Here is a 23,093-nt window from a genome sequence, read left to right on the forward strand (position 1 = left end):
GCTATCTAAGCTACTAGCAGCTATACATCTAGGTTTCCAAACAGCATGTATATATTTAAAAATGATAGCAACCATTGTAAAAATGCATGGGTAAAGGAAATCTATAATTAAAGCAATAAGTCACAACATGTTGTAGATTGTTCTGAAATGTTGCACATCTCAAAAACGAAATCTTAATCAATGTTTTCTTTCTTTTTTTTTTTTTTTTTACAAATTACAAAAGTGGCAGCAAGAAGATGTGTCCAGTCGATGATTGTCAGTGGGGTAGATACAGAGGATTCAAGGGAACAGTTTTCTGTCTTTTTTAATGAGTTTGAGATCATACTGAAAATACAGATATTCTCCTAGAATTAGTAAATGGGTGTATGTTATACTCTGAAAATGACGGCTCTGTTTTTATTTGTTTTAAACAAATGTATGAATATCCAATATTTCTTCTCAAACCCACTTTCACCTGAAGAAATGGTGTTGTCTTGAAATAATTTGATCCAATAAACAAATAAAGTCAATATTCAATCAACAATGCCCAAAAGTATTTTTCTTTCATAACCTATTTGTTCATTAGTTTGTAAATTATAAACAAAAAAGTGAATGCAATTTTCATTATATTTATTTATTTATTTGATTGTAGTGTATAATGTATTGCAAGGTTGCATAATTTCTTTGTGTCTTCTCTACTGCACAATATTGTAAAAAACATGGCAAAACCTGCAAATAGATTTACTTCATTCTTGTGTACATACTTCACAAGGTTGCAAACATGAACTCTTCAATTAAAAACGTCTGCATGTATAAACATTTACCAAATATTTTTTTGTTAAGATAGGGGTGATTACGATACTCTGCATGAAAAGCCAACCTAAAAAAAGCCACAGATGTTTCTTCACCATTCCAGGTTTTTATTGCAACATAGCTCTACAAATTATCTTTTGACCGTGCTGATCCAAATGGATCAACTGGAACAAGTGCAGGCTTACCCATCTGTCAGATCTCTGTGACAGTGCTACGCAGGATTTGCTTAATGATGTGAGAGACTCCGATCCACACAGATAAGCTGAGTGAGCTATGGATTGATTCCTCATAACAAAATCCTACATGGCTTAGTAGCACAGTCCCTATGTTTAGCCAGTATTACACAAGATGTGTCCTGACATATTTCGGTAATGCAGTATTACGAAAACTGTACAATATGCTGTGATATTGTCTAACTGTGGAAAGAGCTGGGTCTATAATAATTAGCAGGGCTGGTCACTGGGGATAGCAAGTTAAATGAAGATCCAATTAATGCTCTCAATGCAGCGGCTATAATGGAATAACCAGATTGCTACCCAGGGAATAGATTTTATATTCCTTACAGTTTTTCAAAGTAACATCTGAGTCCATATGAGTCTCCAAGCATCTTCACAAAGGAACTGTTGAGATCTGAAACATTTTGGAGAGCAGCATCATACTTCAGCTCGGCTACCATGAAAGATGTAAAGCATTTGTGGGTTTAGTCAGTGTTACCGGTATAAAATAACCCAAAAAGATACTACATAGAAGTGGCAGGTGTATTGTAGTTTATACAGCATCAAATGCTGATGTGCTTTGAAACAAGCAGCATTATATATTATGCTTGTAGCTGTATTCAGCACTGCTCAAAAAATATGCATTCAATAAGAAGCAGACAGACAAAAATGTTTAAGGTTGGCCTCACTCACAGTTATGGCTGCAAAATTTGATTCAAATTGAGCTGCACAATTCTCCATGAGAATAATTTGAACAAGTATTGTAAAATTAGTCTAACTTTGCTATGTTAAAATAATGTTTATAATAGAGTAATCGTAAAAGCAAAGTTATAGCCCCAATCTGTACTCTCTATCGGTTTAAATTGGCCCAGAATACTCTTTCTCCATCTTCTTCTCCACATCACATCACAAGTATTTTCATTCAATGGTTCTTGCCATGGTATCGACCCAAAGCTATATAATACCCTATTTGATTTATGCGATTTAAATTTTGCAGCTGTTTAGATTACTAAAGTAATTTGCAATCTCTTATCAGTGCATATCTCATTGGTGTCTTTCTGCCCTCAAAAATATGTAAAATCGCTGGTAGAGTGCTATTTTAACAATTTAAACTTAAACTAAATGTGCCTGTGTTTAGATATATTTCATAGACCCAATGGTACAGTATATACCTGGATTCTATATTAGCTACTATAATATATTAGACTATGCTAATATTATGGCATTTTTCATTTCTTGACAGCCTAGGAATGCCAGGCAGACATTTTCTTGTAGCATTGGCACATCTAAAAAGCAAGGACATGTTTGACACTTGTGCTGAATATGTATAACTTGTTTTTAAATTTTACCAACAAAGAAATGTATATTATATAATATTCTGTACAAGCATGCAGTATAATGTGTTTAGGTCATGTTATTGGTGTTCAGATATAAAATGCTAGTAACAGACTACCCTCTCTACACAATCACATCTCCATCGTCATTCCAACTGACTTCACTGCAGTAGGTTAAAGTTGCCACTGGGTGGTACACTTTGCAAACTTCAGATACTGCATGACACTGCTACTCTAGTCTTACGAAGGAGACTGTCAGTGTCTGCTGCCATGCATGATGATAATGTACACTGTATGTAACGGAATACAATATAAAAGCAGCATATGTATTCTGTGGAGTGTAGCAAACCATTTAAATGGAAGAGGCCGTGCACATGTCAATTTGTAAATATTGTAACTATGGAGTGGTTTTGGCAGGGATGGGGTTGAAAACCCCTCCTCAGTAGTATTTATTTTAGGACTGAGAGCCGCATGTGTCTGTGCTCTTTAACCCTGCAGCAGGCTAGCTTGGCTTAGATTGGGTGTTTCTTAGTTTAATTTTGTTGTTAAATAAAAGTGTCCTGTTGTAACAAAGAGGAGGCTGGTGCGAACCAGAGACCCAGCACACTGCAAGCGAGCATCTTAACCACAAAGAGTTTTTAACCTCAACTCAGGGGACAACATATGGCAGTGTATCACACTTAACCTCATTCTTCTGCCTCCTGCCGCTGCTATTCCTCTGCTATACCCAGGCCACACTTCCACATAAGAGCTGTGTTATTTTGTTTTTAAAATGTATACCAACTGATTATCTCATAATGACCTAATCACGTCCTATTGAGAACATAGCCATTCAAGAAAGAGGACAATGGCTAGGGGTTGGTGATGTGCTGGGTGACTTCAACGTGACCCAGTGCCCACCTTCCACAAATACAATAAAATAAATAATCGTGGTGGATATCCTTCTTGTTTTGTTGTATATGGTACTTATTTTAGTGGTTTGGTGTTGAATGCTGCATATGTACAGTCTGGCATGTGCTTTTGGCTTCTTAATCAATCTTCAGCTTAATAAATAGAGAATAGACACAGCCACCAAGGGACAATTGTGTCTTTATTCACAAATTGATTATACTTTCCTTGTCCACAAAGTGCCATAATGTTTTCTGTTTATCCCATGTGTAAACACCATTTACAATAGATTGAATTAAGTAATGTATGTGTCTTTCTGCCGTTATTGCAAAAACACTGTAGTTGGTGAAAAGTCTTCTTTTAATTTAAATGAAAATAAATACAGTATTTCAAAAGCCATATTTTCTCCTCACAATCATCCCATTCTTACTTTATTTCATTCTGGGTAGAATATCAGTATGATGCACAATAACTCAATACCAGTCTTAATTTGTGTGGTGCCAAAAAAAAAAAAACATATTGACTCAAGTAGACATTTGGCCATCTGTGTGCTTAGAAAAATGAACATAATAGCTATTACAACTAAGTGAGTTTTAATAGTTTGATATGTTTATTTTTTTATTTTATTTATTTATGTATTTTTTTATTTTTTTATTTATGCATTTATTTTCAGAAATCCAAATGTTTTTCCTTAGCCACAGAATTAAATATATGACATCTGGGCTCACCACTGTCTATTCTGTATGTAGCTTTTTTCAAACCGACCATTAGAATCATTATTTATTTAGCAGCAAGTGAACGCTAAAACTAACTGAGTTTGCTAAACCAATTAAAGCTCCAGCATTTCCCAACGTTAAATCCAGTAGGTTAGATAAAGATAAACCTTACTGCAGTAATCTTTCACCTCTGGGATCTCTTTCAGAACAACAAGTAATCATGAACAAGAAACTACAACTAAAAGTTTCCTGCCTGTCGAAGCAATTCATTAATTGCTGGTAAAATTAGCAGAGGGAGGTTGATAAGGTCCAATTATGATGCAGCTTCGAAGGCAGCCCCCAGAAGTACCTACGGTACAAATAACACATGAACTAGGGACATGTGTGTTAGGAGAAGAGGTTAAGCGGTGATAGAGAAGCAAAACATTGTTTGCAGTGCTTTAGCAAGGCTTAGGAGCAGATTTAAATTCCAAAAACAATATATATATATATATCATGTATTTATTTTTGTTTCATTGGTCAAGTTCAGTTAAAAAAATATCCCAGTAAATGTTATCTTGAGTGGTTTGAACTGTGATTTTTATAGAAACAAACTGGTTTTGACTACCTTCATGATTGGTTTGGTACCAATAAGTAAAGAGGGGAAAAAAAAGAGTTGCTAAAAACGTGTGTGACTGGCCATAGCAATTTGAAGAACAGCTATACAGTTTTGAGGAAGCAGATGGTGCCAGGGGATTTTTCTTTTAAATGGAATTGCTATGGTGGAATACCAATGTTTAACTGGAAGCTGTCATTACTTCTGTACGAGCCCCTCATGCTGATGACTGCTGTACACCGTGCAATACACATGCAGTGGGTGGGGGTTAAAGTGACACAATTATACATCCACACATGTCTACCTGAACAGTAAATAATGTAAATTATAGCTGTTGTCATAACTAGCAGAATAATAAAAGGTAGGTCACAGCATAGCAGTGGTGACCTTGAGAGGGACCAAGGACAGCCAGTTGGACAGCCGGTTAGTGAAATCTGCATTTTAAAGATCCAGAAAGTACAGCTGGGGCAGAAGGGGATTAAATCACACTTGCAACCATTACTGGGTTATAACGGCGGGACAGGAAGGAATAAGAAGTGATTCAGAGAAGGGGTTAAGGAGATGCAGGGACTGAACAATGTGGGAGGATAATGAATCATTTCCCGGTCATATCAGCCAGAATGCTAGAAAATAGAACTCTGACAGCATTCCGTATGGGATTTCATGCCAAGATACCCGCCCATCTGCAGCAGCAGGGAATTAGACTGAAACAACTGAACCAAGAGTGGAGGCGAGCTGACACTGCAGCATGTCTTGTCAGGCAGCAGTGTTGCTTTGGGCAAAGGATGATGTCACTGGTGTCAGGTAGGTGTAATGGGAAGCTGCCAGGTACTAAACATAACTAGAAAAGTCAACTGTGCAACCTAAGGATACTTTGTGAGTGGGTGTAAACTTTCTACTACTGTAGACTACAACAGACATGAATGCCAAACACCACAATGGCTTGTTGTAGTGCAATCATTTCTCCAATTACAAAGATATATATATATATATAATATATATATATATATATATATAATATATTATTATATATATTATATATTATATATATATATAAATATATATATATAATACACACACACACACACACAGGAGTATTTTGGCAAAACTGGGCCCTATTTATCAATTTACTCATTACTTATTTAAATAAATGATATACTGCTTACAAACTTAGTATTAACAGTAGCTTGTTTCTAGATCATGTTTTTTAATAATTAATTTCTACATTATTTAGTTATTAAAGTTGAAAAGAGTCCTAAAGCAGGAGTTCTCAACCTTTTTTTAATCACGCCCCTCCCCAACCATTTTTTTTTTTTTTTTATTGGACCCTCCCCACAGCCACTATAGCAATAATTATTCAACCAATCACAGTACATTATTTGCCAAACTTCCAGTACGTCTTTATCCTGTGTACTGATGTCATCTTCTAATGATCGAACATCAAAAAAAACACACACACACACACACACACACACACACACACACATATATGGTACATTTTGTAAAGGGACTTTGTACACTAAGATAACAGATAACAAATCACAGAATTTTGTTTTTTAGCTAGACGTCTTCCTGTCTGCTTAACAGCTGACACCATAAGCAGTGCTCACTGAGAAGTGATAGGGTCACACACTTATCTAACTAAGCAGTACAAATACACAGGTTACATGTTTAGTTAAACAACACAGAATTGTGAACGGAACATAATTAAAAATGGCTTCTCAAAACTGAAAACCATTAATGATGACTACGTAAAACTATATAAAATTAGGCCAGGAAAAACGAGCTTTAGGTGATACAAGAGCTTCAGATGAAGCCTTTACAAATTGGAAAAGTGTTGCTTACTTGGAACTTAGTGTTTTTAAAAGAGATTCACATTCCTTTGTTTATAGATCCAATGTTTATAGATGTTTCTTCCAATGAGTGATCAATGCATAGAATCAGCTGCTCTTAAAATGTAAGCACTTATTAAACATTATCACCAATACTAGTCATAATTGTGCCTAATGATTCTACAGCTATTCTTATTAGGAAGTGTATAACCATCTGTGATGAGTCAAAGGGGTTTCGGTCTGTGATTCAGCCTCCCGACAGTAGGTGGCATCAAACCAACTCGGGACTTCCCTTACCAAGATCTCGTGACCATGGCAAAAGTCATCTTTTGAGGGGCGGCACCTTGGTGAGGGGCGGAAGTACGAGTATGTAAATTCCAGCCACTGGAGTCAAGTGAAGGATAAGGACACGTGTCGGTTGAGGCGGGACATTACATACTAAAGGGAACGTACTACTGTGTTCGGGGTTGGTCCGAAAGAAAAAGTAGGAGGAGTCACGGTGAAGGGAGATACTGGTTTTGTGCAGCGGGTTTTTTTTTGAAATACTAACATTTCTTTTGTCTTTTTTTTGTTTATGGTCACGACGAAGACAAATTAAAGACGTGTCATCAGTTTGTTTTGGATTTCACCCCTGCACTCCTTCCCTCACACCATTTTGTTTTTTTTTTTGTTATTTAATCCTTTTTGTTGTGTATAGAAAATAAAAATAAATTATTTTATTTCTGTACACATAAATTACTGTCTGGACATTCCATTTAATACACTCTCGCCTCACACGTGGTGTCAGAAGTGAAAATGGATCCAGCTACAGTTTTGACAATGTTTAGGGAGCAGGAGGAGAAGCGAGAGGAGAGAGAGACACGGCACCTGGAACAGCTCGCCCAGTTCTTGGGACAGCTGGTAGAAAAACTATCAATATCAACATCAGAGAGAGCGGTTGCCCGGATGTTTGCAGCTCAGCCTAATCTTCAGAAGATGACCTCGGAAGATGATCCCGAGGCTTTCTTGATTACGTTTGAGAGAGTGGCAGAGGCTGCAGAGTGGCCTAGGGAACACTGGGCCATGAAATTGGCACCCTGCCTGACAGGGGAAGCTCAGGCAGCGTATCGAGCCCTGACGGCCACGAATGCAGGGGACTATGTTAAAGTTAAAGAAGCCATTCTCTCACGCCTCGGGATCACGGAGGAAACATACCGGCGCCGTTTTCGGGAATACCAGCTGTCCAAGGGGATGCGGCCCCGGGTTGCGGGACAATATCTTTTAGATCAGTGCACCCGGTGGCTGCGGCCAGAAGAACATACACCCCAAGAACTGGTGCAGAAAATAGTTATAGAACAGTTTGCGTCTATAGACCCCAAGAATGCCATACCGCCAGGGAATCGAGAGTGGATTAAGAGGAATAGACCTACCACTCTCGAGGATGCCCTCCTCCTGGCGGAGGCCTACGAAGACGCAAACGAAGGTGCCGGGTCAGACCCCACTCCTGCCCCTAAACTAACTCGGACCAACCAACCAATGAAGCCCAGAGGGGGTAACCGGACCTTCAGACCATGGAGGTCGAGGTTAGCCCCATCCTGGGCGAGAGAGAATCCCCCTAACCTGCCGGTCGCGGACTCGCAGGACAGATTAACTCCGTTGATGCCTCCTAACCAAGTGTGCTACCAATGTAATGAGCCTGGACACATTGCCAGGAATTGTCCAGTAATAAAGGTGGACCTGGCGACAAGATCCTGGTCAGCAGTAACAGGTAGGAACACTGGGGAATGTCGGGAGGGCCCTTATCAGTTAAGAGTACAGGTCGGGGGAAAGAGTACTTACGCATTTGCGGACTCTGGGTGTGCACAAACATTGATTCGGCAAGCTCTCTTGGATGGGGTAGCCTGGGAGCCACAGGGTAAAGTGGCTATCTCCTGTATTCATGGAGAAACTCGGGTTTATCCCACCACTAAAGTTAGACTTATTGTAGGTGATTATTCAGCTTGCGTTAAAGTGGCTGTAGCGCAATGTTTACCATACCCTGTTCTCCTGGGAAGAGACTGGCCGTTTTTTGATCGTATTTTAGGTCGGGAAATGGTCTTAGTTTCTACCAGGGGACAATTAAAGCAACAGGAGAAAACAATTGGCGAGATTTTTCCGTTGCAATCCGACCTGTTTAACCCTAAAATCCGCCCAAGAAAAACAAAAAGAGAGCGTCGGGTGGAAAAATATGAGGGAACTCTGAGACGACAAGGGGAGGGGTCTGACACAAAAGTAAACCAATCGTTGAAACGGCAAGGAAAGGGAGTAGGTATTCAGTGTAACCGGGGCTGCGAGGTTACTGAGGTGGAAGGTCATGTAATAAAAGACACTCCTCTCTGTGTACCTAACCATTGGGACCGAGATATTGACTTGGGATATGAACAACAAAATGATCCCACGTTACAGTATGCTTGGAAACGGGTTAGATATATCGAGGGGAAGGATATGCAGGAAGGACAACCGGTGGTATTTCCGCATTTTTCTGTATCTGGGCACTTATTATATAGAATAACCCGGGCTCCCGGGACGGGACAGCTCGTAAAACAGTTATTGGTTCCTAGGCCTTTTCAGTCAGAAATCATGAGATTGGCGCATGACATTCCATTTTCAGGTCATTTGGGAACTGAAAAGACTCAGGAACGAATTCTGGCCCGGTTTTTTTGGCCTGGGGTTTATGGTCTGGTGCGGAAGTATGTATCGGAGTGTCCTGAATGTCAATTAGCTGCCCCTAAGTCAGTTCGCCCCGCACCTCTGGTTCCACTTCCAATTATTGGGGTTCCGTTTGAAAGGATTGGTGTAGATTTAGTAGGCCCTCTGGAGGGAACAGAGTCAGGATATCGGTATATTTTAGTAGTAGTGGACTACGCAACGAGATATCCAGAAGCTGTTCCCTTACGCTCTATGAATGCAATAGCTGTAGCGAATGAATTGGTAAAAATATTCTCTAGGGTGGGAATCCCGAAAGAAATTCTCACTGATCAGGGCACTAATTTTATGTCAGACTGTATTCAGCAACTATATAAATTATTGAAAATTCGTTCAATTAGAACCTCAGTTTTTCATCCACAAACGGATGGGCTTGTTGAACGATTTAATCAGACTTTGAAAAATATGTTGCGCCGCTTTGTAGATCAAGAAAAACGCAATTGGGCTAAACTGCTTCCCTACTTGCTCTTTGCAGTTCGCGAGGTACCACAATCCTCAACGGGGTTTTCCCCGTTTGAGCTCTTGTACGGTCGGCAGCCGCGGGGTATCTTGGATCTCATAAGAGAAGGCTGGGAAGAACAGTCAAAGGAGTCTAAAAATGTAGTAAAATACGTGTTGCAGTTACGCGATCGCTTAGAATTAGTCGGTCGATTGGCACATGACAATCTCAAAGCGGCACAGCAGAAGCAGCAACAAAGCTACAATAAAAATGCAAGAATTCGGAACTTTCGACCTGGAGATAAAGTGTTGTTATTGTTGCCCTCATCGGAATCTAAGTTGTTTGCTAAATGGCAGGGTCCCTTTCAGGTTATTCGAGCAATTGGTAAAGTCAATTATGAGATCCGACAGCCTGGGCGTCGGAAAGAAAGTCAAATTTATCATGTTAATCTCCTGAAACCGTGGAAAGAACGGGAAGTCCATTTTATATCTCCTGTACAGGAGGGAGAGGATTTTGGACCCTCAATTGAGTCAGAGTCAGCAATTGAGGTCCCGATGGGGGAACAATTAACTCCTGATCAGCGTGAAGAGGTAAGCAATCTAATTAAAATGTTCAGTGATGTGTTTTCTAACGTGCCTGGAAGAACGCAAAAAAAATTTTGGGACCCCTTTTTGGGAGATTGAATTGAGTTCAAGTGAGACTCCGGGGCTTCTTAATTCACACAAGTCCCGATTAACCTTGTGAGATTCAGCTTACAAAGAAAAAGCAGGTCTCTGTCCGCTAACAAGTCATTGCTCGCTAATTTACGAAAATCGAAACCGATGCTGTGTTTAGTAACAAATGTACAATTCTCAGGCTTGATGGTGAGGGCATTTGATTGTTACGTAAATAGTGTAGTGATCGAAATGGTCTACCGATGTCAGGAGAGGTCGAAGACATTGGATCTGACATCTGAATCGAAGGGTTCCGAGGAAAACTCCTCCCTTCTTCCTTTTCCCAGTGATGTTGATCGAACATGCTATTATCACTCCGCCAGGTCTAAGAGTTAGACAGAGACCGTATCGCATTCCAGAGAGTCGGAGAGATTCTGTTCGAAGGGAGGTGGAGTGTATGTTGAAACTTGGGGTAATTGAACCTTCCCGAAGTGAGTGGTGTAGCCCAATAGTACCAATAGACAAGCCAGATGGGTCACTACGATTATGTATCGATTTTAGGAGGGTGAATGCTATCTCCAAGTTTGATGCATATCCCATGCCTCGAGTAGATGAACTCTTAGACAAACTGGGGCAAGCTCGGTTTATTTCAACTCTGGATCTGACGAAAGGATATTGGCAAATTCCATTAACGAAAGCCTCTCGTGAGAAAACGGCATTTTCAACCCCAGAGGGTCTTTTTCAATTTTGTACTATGCCGTTCGGACTTCATGGAGCGCCTGCTACTTTTCAGAGACTAATGGACAGGGTTTTACAACCTCATCGAGAGTATGCAGCTGCGTATATCGATGATGTAGTCATTTATAGTTCTTCCTGGAGAGAACATTTGACTAGATTAGAAGCCGTCTTACAGTCTCTGAGGAGGGCGGGGCTCACAGCGAACATGGCAAAGTGCGCTATTGGAAAAGAAGAAACTAAATATTTAGGTTTCATAATGGGTAAGGGTAGAGTGAAACCGTTGGTTTCAAAAGTCCAGGCTTTGTTGGATTCACCGGTACCTACCACGAAAACCCAGGTGAGATCACTGTTAGGGTTGGCTGGTTATTACCGCCGCTTTATTCCACACTTTTCCACTATAGCCGCCCCTCTCACTGATCTCACTAAAAAGAACGCTCCAAATAAAATTAAGTGGAGTGCAGAGTGTCAGACAGCCTTTGAATCTATTAAAACTAATTTGAGTCAGGCCCCAGCATTAATAAGCCCGGATTTCAGCCGAGAGTTCGTCCTGCAGACAGATGCATCGCAGACTGGTCTGGGGGCGGTTCTGTCCCAGGAGAGAGATGGTATAGAACACCCGATACTATACATCAGTCGGAAGTTACTGCCCAGAGAACAGAGGTATTCGGTAGTGGAGAAAGAATGCCTGGCAGTGAAATGGGCAGTGGAATCTTTAAAATACTATCTTCTGGGACGACCCTTTGTACTCATCACAGATCACGCTTCTTTAAAGTGGTTAGACACGATGAAGGATTCAAACGCTAGGATTACGCGGTGGTACCTGGCGCTCCAACCCTTCGCCTTTCAAATAAGGTATCGTGCGGGTAAGTTACATCAAAATGCTGATTTTTTTTCCCGGGAGGGAGGTAAAAGGGAAGGGTTAGAGGTTTCCGAGTGTTCCTTCGGCTCCACTCTGAGGGGTGGGATATGTGATGAGTCAAAGGGGTTTCGGTCTGTGATTCAGCCTCCCGACAGTAGGTGGCATCAAACCAACTCGGGACTTCCCTTACCAAGATCTCGTGACCATGGCAAAAGTCATCTTTTTGAGGGGCGGCACCTTGGTGAGGGGCGGAAGTACGAGTATGTAAATTCCAGCCACTGGAGTCAAGTGAAGGATTAAGGACACGTGTCGGTTGGGGATTGGTGTTCCACTGACTACAGAGGCGGGACATTACATACTAAAGGGAACGTACTACTGTGTTCGGGGTTGGTCCGAAAGAAAAAGTAGGAGGAGTAACGGGTGAAGGGAGAGACTGGTTTTGTGCAGCGGGTTTTTTTTTTGAAATACTAACATTTCTTTTGTCTTTTTTTGTTTATGGTCACGACGAAGACAAATTAAAGACGAGTCATCAGTTTGTTTTGGATTTCACCCCTGCACTCCTTCCCTCACACCATTTTGTTTTCTTTTGTTATTTAATCCTTTTTGTTGTGTATAGAAAATAAAAATAAATTATTTTATTTCTGTACACATAAATTACTGTCTGGACATTCCATTTAATACACTCTCGCCTCACACCATCTGTGACGGGGAACTGCCCCGTCTATATGAATGTGTTTGGAACTGGCAGGGAGGGGGTTAAATTCCTCCCTGCCAGGAAAACATGTGAGAATGTGGCTGGAGCTCTAACTGAATAATTAGTAATTATTGATTAATTGGGCTCCAGCCACAGGGGATAAAAGCCAGGGGAGAGGGGCTGGTTGGAGGTTGCTGTTTTCTGTTTGGGAGTTTGCTGTGTGTTGGAGAGTTTTGTGTTTAGAAGAAAGGAGTGTCTTGTTTTAAGACTTGGATCCTGACTGTATTTTCTAAGTTCACTTTGATTATTTATTTTTGAACCTTTTTTTGTTGGCCCTTGTGCCTGTTTATTTGATTATTTTATTTAATAAAGAACTTTATTTTTGACTTTACATTGTCTCTGAGCCTCAGCCCTCTGTTATCCTGTCACACCATCTCATTGACAAGAAGAACAATTATGTAACAATACGTCCCAGAAAAGGTCTAGGAACAATTGAATTGCCTAATTCTAACTAAAAGAAAGATCAGCTAATTTTGATAACGGCAACAATTATTTCATCATTGTGGGGCCTGAAGGTGGTGATTTCTAAAACTTGTATAAAGCAATTAACAGCATTAGCAAGGCTTTTAAGGCATCTTGCCAGCTGGGGATTTCAACAACCGTAATAAAATTAAGTTAATTTCTAATTGATTGCATAACATAATAGATATAATGCTGTATTTCAAAAACTGGAATACAAAGGAAACCCTGGAAGGCTGAAGGGCTGTAATGAAGGGTATGCTTTGACCTTCAAAGGTTCGCAACACTAACGAAAGATTGAAAATCCTATTGTTACAGGTAACCCATATCAATGAACAGAAACATTTGCAAGTAGTTTATGTACACAATTGATGCTGCTTGCGATATACAGTAAGCTTGCATTGCAGCAGCACCTTTTTGCAGCCAATAAAATATCCGCAGCTGACTTAGGAAAAACAATGCTTTATTTAAGTCACTATTCCAAGCAGGTTGAGTCACATTTTACTACCACAAAAAAAAAAATAATATGGATTTACACTTGTCAAGTAATCCCAGAGATTGGTTGTGCCTCCATGATACATCAAGAGTCGCTTGCATAGTTTGCATTCAACTTTTTTTTTTTTTTTGGTTGCCTGGGCATTTAGCAAAAAATCCCAGACAGCAGAGGGTTTAAGACATTTCTTTCAACACAGCTTATGAATTACACCGCTTTGCTGTCGAGATGGTGAATGAAGAAATTAAAGTTCTGCCTCTGGATAACACAAGATGGAGGGGGGAGGGGCAGACGGTGCTCAGTTTTCAAAATTAAAATTATTTGTGTTAGCGCATATTTTGTATGTTTCAAACATATTCTACCATAACACTTCTCTTACAATGTCTTGTACATTAGGCATTCAGTACATATTTTACTGAAGCAATATAACAGCTATATTGCAGCTGCACCATTGCAGTTTCTATGTATAACAGTTTGGTAGTGAATTTTAATACAACTTCTGTTTAAGTAATATGCATTACATAAATTGAAAGATCAATAGTATTCACACATTGTCAAATGTTTTCTGATAACAGGCAAAAATAAAAATAAAACACACAGTGTGTGAATGCCGTCTGACGAACCTTAGAACCTTCCTGGCTAGCGAACTAACCTTTGTACCTTTGAACACAGCCCTACATTTAAGCAAAAATATATACAGGAGCAGGAAGCACTAAAAAGATAATATTTTGTGATCTGTCACCTTGATTTCCCATCGTCATTTCTAAACTAAAAAGGCAGCTAGGGCCACTATCAGGTACTGGTAATCCAAATTTGTTTCACCACAATTTTGTCAGTGAAACAAAGAAGGTGATCTCTCACAAAGCATCCTGTTACTGCAATACATCCATGTTTCATTTAAAGGATTTTACCAGCATCAATGCTGAGTTTCACCATGCTTGAAGATAAATAAAAGGTTTAAATTTTAGAAATAATTGTACTTCAATGCAGGCTCTTCGTTACACTCTCTTGAGCCAGATTACTTTCCTGTTTTATTTAAATTCTGTTTTTACATTTCAAATCAGGTGGTTTTGCCTACTGTGTTAATGAATCTTTTTTTTGATGAAATCTGATTGTGCTTAGACTAGAGGATGATTAATCAAAAAATGACTGCCCTGTATATGAAACAAATACAGAATAATATTAAACTACACAGTCTATATTATTCAGAATATACAGTGGTTATAGACTCTCGGATACTGATATGAGTACATATAAAATCTACTGTATGTACAGCTTTAGTAAATGCATTAGATTGTATCAAAAGTGGGCCAATATGCTTAGACATCACTATGAAATATTATATAAATGGAAACAACTTTACCTCTTTCAAGCAGCCCATGAAATTGTTGCTGACAGGAGAACCAGGTAGATCAGCTGTACTAGGGCTTCCACCAACATAGAAGAAATCATCTGAGCCAAGCATGGTGTAGTCTTCTTGGGTGTAACCAGTTGTGGTGAGGATACCATCCACAGAAATTGTTACCTAGTCAAAGAATATAACGAAAAAAAATGCCCAAACATGACCTTAACATACTGGCTTTTTTGTTTCTCCTAAGACGTGTTTTCTGTGTTCCTTTCGTTGGTTTGTTTTATTGTTTAGTATTTTTGTCCATGAACAAAGGTTTAGTTTCCATTTTCTGGTCTGTTTCGCTCAATCGACACGTTTAGTTTTTTAGTTTTTTAGTTTTTTTCAAGGGATCAATGACAAGAAAAGAAAATAATTTAGGAATAAATATATTTTCTGTATCTTTGTCAGGTAAGAAAATGGAAGAGTTAGATTTAGTTTGTGATAGTTACATTACAGTGTTAGTAAATGTTAAAATCAAGAACAGTCACTTGTACTTGTTTTTGTTAATTATTTTGGTTAATTTAACATTGAAAAGCATGCGTCAAAAGGGAGTCTTACCATCCAACATCATGAATGTGCATGCCATGATTTTCAAAAAGCTCAACCTTGGAGGAAAGTCTAAGATGCTACCACCATTGTGAGCAATGCGCTATAGAAACCTAAAAGAACATGCATTTGCCAAACATGAAACACCCATGCGAAACAAAAGCCATGAGAGAGGTTTAGAAGCTACAACACTTCTTTCACTTGCATGCCACAAAACAAATGGGTGGTTCTGGTTGGAGGGTAAGCAAGTTAACAGTGTTAGTGGACACGGGTAAGAAGACAAGGGAGAGATGGAGACAGCTGTGGGATAAGCAGTGAATTTAGACACGTCATGCACAGAGTGTACTGAAAACAACTGACAGAGCTCCCGCGTTGATAATTAAGGAAAGCTTCTGCCAGTTCGCCTACAGTCATCACCAGAAAGGCTTTGTTAATAAACTAGGCCCTACGATGGTCTGTTCTACAGTCTTCGGAGAATAGAAGGAGTTAAAGGAAAAAGAGAAAAAAAGAAGTAAAGCCGTGGTGAAAAACAGGGGGGGGGGGGGTTAAAAGTGAAGAAAGCCAAGAAATACCAACCCATTTCCTCATTTTTTTGATAATGGTGTCTACAATGAAACGAAAAGAAAAGGAGGGGGGAAGGGGAACACACGGCAAACCCAAAAAAAGACAATAAGAATGATATCTACCAGACAATGTAGTTTGTTTACCATAGCGTGTCCAATGCCTGAGTGCTTTGCGGAAAAGGGGGAAGAAAGGAAATTTAAAAATTGTGAACAGAACGATTGTTAATAAAAAAAATAAAATAAATAAATAAAACCAATGATGAATAATAAGGGTGTTAGTACATTAGTTGGTTAGGTAACGGTTAGTAAAAAATGGTACATTCCATGAATGGTTAGTGTTAGTCTTTCAAAGCGTGTCATCCAGAAGAGAGAGAGAGAGAGAGAGAGAGAGAGAGAGAGAGAGAGAGAGAGAGAGAGAGAGAGAGAGAGAGAGAGAGAGAGAGGAGAAGGAGAATCAAGTCTAATTCTTAAGGACCAAAGTCTGGCTTAACCAAACTGTAGATCATCCTTGGCTCTGAATCCATATGTATTGTGTAATAGTAACAAAATCAGTACTTACTTGTCAACCTCTTTCAAGAAACATATTTTGCTCGAGAAATGCAGTTTTATATGCTATTCCAAACAAAAAAGCCAGATCACACAAAAGCTAGGGCACTCTGTTTTAAATGACTACAACTAGTGTCTGACTTTTTCCCCCCCACTGCATTTAATGCAATCTTAGGCACTACAGCTCTACAAATCTATGCAATGTTAAAAATAAAAGCCATATAAACATGTCACCCTGTAAAATCATCTAAATTACAACAATCAAGAGTTCTGTTGGAGTTGGACAGTTACAGCACAAGACTATCAAGTATCCCACTGGAGTATGGACTGTCAGTGTTGTCCTTGTATAACAAATAAGCTAATCAACATAGAAAACTAGTAAAGCACTCGCTTGCAACACAATGCATTCAATGGTTCTAACAACTACTGTACACAATTAGAAAGAAGTTACTGTACTCCTAAGAACAAGACCATCAGTGAATGATAATTTTACTAAGGTGGGCGGCGCCACTCTGCATAAAACCTTATTTTAAAGTTCTGAGAGTTCTACTGCTTTCATGTTAAGTCATACCTGGAACTGTACTCTTTGCTTAATTAAAATACAGTTTGTAAGAAACATCAACTCATTAACAGCTGTACGGTAAATCGTATAGGCTTGAGTAGGTTGACGCTCCACCCGCTTGCACAGATTCACTAGTCCTGAGAGTGATTTGAATATTTACAGGGCAAATTCAGTCTTCTAGAGCCATCATGTTATGATGGTGTCTGACAGAGGAGTCTGCTTAAGGAAGCAAAAAAGTGAAGGAAAATGGGTAAAATCAGAATCGAAATTGGTGCTCTTGGTGTTCAGATAAAAAAAAAAAAAAAAAAACTTCACACATACACAGACAAAAAATAAAGTTTAACAGCCACCCGAAGAAAATAAAAACAAAATAGAAAGTAATTTAGAAATATTAGCACAATAAATCAAAAAGGCTATGAAATGTATTTAAAATAGAACTATATGAAACATACATTTATATACAACTAAAGAGGACAAACTTAACAAAAACCAAAAAAGGTACTTAGAAGAAGGAATGTAAAAAAAAAAACCCAGTATGTATATGTATAATGTATGTGTGTATATATTATCACCGTATATGCCCCTTCCGTCTATAATCCCGACCATTACTAGTATATATATATATATATGATATCGCACGTGCCCCTACTTAGTCCAGTAAGGTTCTGTAGGTGGGCTGTATTAGCATTCAAAGTTTAAGCTGATATATGCTAATTGCGATGCTCCTTGCAAAGGAGCCGGCTCTTTTGTACAGCGGTATCAGTGCTATGCTTTCATGCAAAAGGTCCCAGGTTCGCGCCCGCCTTCCGGCTGTGTGTGGATTGCCTTGTCCTGTGTGATGCACCTGCCTGCGTTAACAGAGATCGCTACATTGTACCCCGGCATGCACTCATCGGACTGTAGCCTGGTGAGCAAGTCCGGGGTGGAACTGAGGCTGGCAGGGGAGAATGTAGCGTGCACGGGGGAAGGCAACAGCAGGGCTGGTAGGTGACGTAATCACATACAAAAACATAAGTCCGATATACGCTCCTTGTAAAGGAGCAGGCTCTATTGTGCAGCGGTATCGGCGCTATGCTTTAGTACGAGAGGTCCCAGGTTCGCGCCTGCCATCTGTCTGTGGTGGATTGCCTTGCCCTGTGTGATGCGTCTGCCTGCGTTAGCAGAGATTGCTACTATATATATATAGTATTGTCAACATATATTGTGTTGTCAACAGTAAAGCTGAACGTATTTTTATTTTTTGTTTACCTAAAAGCTGCTGCTAGTTTACCAGGGCTCACCCCGTCATCAACCTTCATCATTACCTGCCGCAAGTTGCGTGTGACTTTAACATCATGCCATGCGTTGTCGTTGAATTTGCCATTTACTGGCTCTACTATTGCTTCAAACGCCCCCGATCCAAGGTTAATAACGAGGGACACCGCTCCGTCTTTCAGGGCGAGGTTGACATAATCCGCCGACTTCCCTGTGTGCAGGATGAGCCCATTTCTCTGCCACGTTTTGAAGGACAGGGTTATCTCGTCGCTGCTGCTCTGGATGGGGTTCTGAGACAGGTCATAGCAAAAGTACTCAGATCCTCGGAAGGTTGCGACGTTTTCCTCTCTCGCTGCAATTTAAATGAAAGAAGACATGTTTAAGTACAATATAAATAAAATGTTTTCAGAAAACAGTGATTTGAAAAAAATAACAGGTTTGTCTGCAACATTATTTTATATAAAAAGAGATTAAACTTATATGAGGTAAACACTGGAGATCTTCTGCAGTGCAGGTGTGTAGGGCTGGATAATCTGCTTCAAGAGAAGTTGCAAATGTTTGAATCCACATTCTACATTTAACCCAGCAGGTTCTGCTGTAAAATCTATTACCCCAGGAAATCCAATTAATTAAATACAACTTTTAAACTAAAAATGAGTTCATTACTGCATATTAACAGTTATTTTTGGTTTAGTGGTTACTTGACTCCAAGTGTAAACTCCTCCCATATTTTAAAAGGGATTCTGAAGTTTAGTTAGGTTTCTTTTTTAAAGAAATCCCTTCAAAAAAGGTAATTGACTTCAGCATCATGTAAAAGCATTACTTCAATATTTCCAAAGCATCTCACATGCTTCTTTAAAGATTATATTTTTAAGGGGAATCCTAAAGGATGTTTCCACTTGGAGCACGTTCACAAATAGTTATCAATGAAAAGAAACAACCAAAAAAACTGATGGTCGATTTTTCATAAAGATTGCAGTAAAACTAATAGTTTACAAACTGCTGGAATTCATTTTAAACTATATTGCATGTATTGTACTTAAAAAGCCAAATAAACTGAAATGTACTGTAACCAATCTGCTTCTAAAGCACACACCTGCTTGTATGTTTTTGTTCTATGATAAGATGTGTACGGATCAAAATATATATATCTATCTATATATATATATATATATATATATATATATATATATATATATATATAATTTGTGTTGTTACTATATGTATATATAGTGTGTAGCAGAACCTGCTCTCAAATTTATGGCCATGTCTAATGTTGTTTGCATCTGCTGGGCTGCTTTATCAGTTCTGCTCCAGAGCAATTAAATCACTTTGATAAGGTTAACACTGGGTTTATTGGCATTCAAGGCACGCACAGGTTTACAGACATTCCCAAAGCTGTCTGTTCTACATAAATAAATAAAAAATAAACAACCTGACTTTAATTTCTCTCCAAGCTCTTGCAGAAAAAAAACCTCTCCCCATGACAGCTTCCAAAAAATCTCAACTCGCTTGATTGTGGAAAAATATGAATAACGACACAGGGACAGCAATAACTTAAATGCAGACCTGTCGAATACTGTTTGGTAGCATCCCACAGAGAACTCACACATCACAATGTTCTGCAAGAACTTTAATTACTGAAATACAAAGAACTTCAAGGTGCGTTTTACTTATTGGCAATTAGAAGATGGATTGTAGATTCCCTTTAACCTTATTGACTAGTATATGGTCCCTAATATCTGGTAAAGGGCCTTGAGTGTTATCTTTCAAACTATGTTTAATCTCGGTTCCAAATCAAATGCCTGGAAAATATGTAAATACAGTATTCAGTTATGTATTTTACCTTTTTCCTGCTTCATTAAAGAAAACCTCTGTCCTAGTACACAGCCTCTGAATGTTGTGTAGACTGCTTCTTGCTGTCGTATACATTCAATCTATCTGTTTAAATATAGTATAGCAAATAAAGTTAAAAAAAAAAAACAACAGCGTTTGCTGTCAGTGCAATACAGTAATCACAACATCAACAGCAACTATTCTCTCGACTGAATGACAAGTTGTAGAAATCAAGCAACCTTTTCTTTGGGTTTTATTGCTTAAAGAAGTGAAAACTAGGGTGTTTCCAAAGGTGTTCCAAATGTTGAGATGACATTGTTCTTATGTTTCTGACCATACATAAGCAGCCTAACTCATGCAAAAAAAATATATTTAAGAAATAAAGAATTGTAAAATGTTATGATCAGATTGTTTTCAGTGAACAAATAATAAAAAAAATAATAATATTAAAGCCCAAATTGTAATAATGCCCTGCAAAATAATTCAAATGGGACAAACCACAAAGATTAGCCCACCCCAGCCAGGGTATTTTCTGTATTTTCATCTTCTGAAATACAGTACACTACGTTACGTACGTGTTGTAAGAAACAGCACCCTATGCTCTGCTGGAACCCTTACCCTGATTTCCCTGCGGGTTTGAAAGCAGTGATTTTACTGTACTGTCTTATGAAATTTTGTTAAGAGCTAAAATATTTCAAATAGATTAATATTTTATAAATATATATTTTTTTATTATTATGTGTCACTTTTTTTAAACAAGAGTCTTAATGTCGGAAGACTGATTCAAAAGAATCACGTATGATGCCATTTAAATATGGATAGTCACGACTGGTACTGAATAAATGTATTGACATTTCAAAATGCCGATAGTAATTTGCATAATGTTTTTGTTTCCTAAATGACATTATTTTTAAAATGGCACATTCATTTCCTAATAAAATACCAGCAGGTGTGGTTATTGAAAAAGTATTGTTGAGTGAATTTAGAAGTTTATAAAAAATCACAAATAAATTGGCACTCTTTCCTGGAGCACCATAATAGCACCTTTGTGCTCTGGCAGGTTCAGGAGGACCTCTTGCTTAGCTTCTGTAGATGAAACTTGGCAATTGGCTTGACAGTGGTAAAAGAGAGGTCACACACTGATCTTCAGTCCTTCTGAACAATAACGCAACATCAGTGAGGCAATGAGCATTTCAAATTGGGTAAAACAAGGGGGGTACACCTGAATACCAAATCAGACAGATATTGAAAATATATAGGATACAAAGTTCAATATACAAATGGGGTAGCCACAACAGACAAGCAATATGTTTAAGGCTATTTAGATGCTACCTCTTATAATGAGGTAGAACTGTACTATGACTACATGCTTTCTTTAGTATGGCATGGTGAGTTAATAACAATTATCAAGAAAAAAGACCATTTACTTTGACTGTATCCGAAATCCTGACCTGCTAGGCAGGACACTTCAACTCCCTTCTAAATCTCCCCTCCAGTATGTCTGAAAAAGCTCTGAATGACATCCCTCAGCAAGAAATAGTGGCAGAGCTGGATCGACACCCATAACTGTATGAGGTTGGCGAAGCCATCAGGCAAGCCTCATCAGGGAAATCCCTGGGACCAGATGGCATAGCAGCCGAGATCTTCAAACAAGGGGGTGATTACATGCACAGGAAACTTACACAACTCTTCCAGTGTATTTGGAAACATGGGTCAGTGCCACAGGAATTCAAAGATGCATCAATTGTCCCCCTGCACAAGAGGAAGGGCGAAAGATCCAGTTATGACAACCACCGCAGGATTCCTCTCCTTTCCATTGCTGGGAAGATACTGGCAAGAGTAATACTCAGCAGAATGATTGAGCAACTCATAGACAGTGTCTTCCCTGAATCACAGTGTGGATTCAGAGCTGGCCAAGGAACCTTAGATATGATATTTGCAGCCAGACAAATTCAGTGGAAGTGCTTTGGAGCAAAACCAAGATCTATACATTGTTTTTATAGACCTGACAAAGGCCTTTGATACAATCAACCGCGATGGCTTGTGGAAAATCCTTCATAAACTTGGCTGCCCAGAGAAGTTTGTATCCCTCATCAGAACCTTCCACAAAGGGATGTGAGGAATCCTCTGAACCAAAACAAAACAAGGCTGTGTACTGGCAGCAACAATCTTCTCTATTGTCTTCTCCACAATGCTCCTGGACATCTTTTATGATACGGATCAGGGCGTCTACATTCAGTCACAGGGCTGTTCAATCTGAGGCGTCTGCAGGCCCATACAAAGGTGATCGAACTAGTGATTAGGGACTTGCTGTTTGCAGATGACAATGTGCAATAGTAGCTCAATCACTGGAGGACATCAAATTTATCACCGTCCGGCTCACCATCAGCCTGAAAAAACAGAGGTCATGTACCAGCCAGCTCCATCCAAGGATTATGATGAGCCTGTACTTGCTATTGAGGGCACCCAACTTAGAGCTGCTAACACATTTTGCTACCTTGGAAGCTTACTTGCCCACACTGCTGTACGGATGCAAAGCATGGACGCTTTACCGCAGACACCGCAAGCAACTTGAGCAGTTTCACCAGCACTCCCTGAGATCCATCAGCAAATCTATGGCAAGACAACATTTCCAAAAGGTGTAAAATCACACATGTGGAAGGCATGGCGCTCAGAGCCCAGTTTCGGTGAGCTGAACATGTCAAAAGGATGGAGGACACCAGAATACCTAAAGCTGTGCTTTATAGGTAATTGAAAAATGGACAAAGATCACAGGGAAGGCCAAGCTTGAGATACAATGACACCCTTAAACAAAATCTTAAGGCCGGCAACATCGATACCCACAGCTGGGAAGGTATGACCCTGGACAGGGACCGCTGGAGGCAGCATTGTCACTTAGCCATCC

At 39.3% G+C, this 23,093-nt stretch overlaps 1 protein-coding gene across 26 annotated transcripts in view; it reads right to left on the reverse strand.

Annotated features, from left to right (window-relative positions):
* Positions 1 to 23,093, reverse strand: part of LOC121329857 (neurexin-3-like) — a 324,400-nt gene that overhangs the window by 227,172 nt on the left and 74,135 nt on the right. For 25 of the 26 annotated variants that reach the window (XM_041275810.1, XM_041275798.1, XM_041275809.1 and 22 more), the window contains 2 exons: positions 18,403 to 18,704; positions 14,855 to 15,016 (listed from right to left, as the gene is read on the reverse strand). In XM_041275810.1, the coding sequence (XP_041131744.1) occupies positions 14,855 to 15,016; positions 18,403 to 18,704 (464 nt within the window). Of the gene's footprint in view, positions 1 to 14,854; positions 15,017 to 16,113; positions 16,159 to 18,402; positions 18,705 to 23,093 lie in introns of all 26 variants that reach the window. The other variant, XM_041275806.1, reaches the window with a different exon arrangement.

The sequence above is a fragment of the Polyodon spathula genome, chromosome 17, assembly GCF_017654505.1.
Source record: "Polyodon spathula isolate WHYD16114869_AA chromosome 17, ASM1765450v1, whole genome shotgun sequence".
NCBI lineage: Eukaryota > Metazoa > Chordata > Actinopteri > Acipenseriformes > Polyodontidae > Polyodon > Polyodon spathula.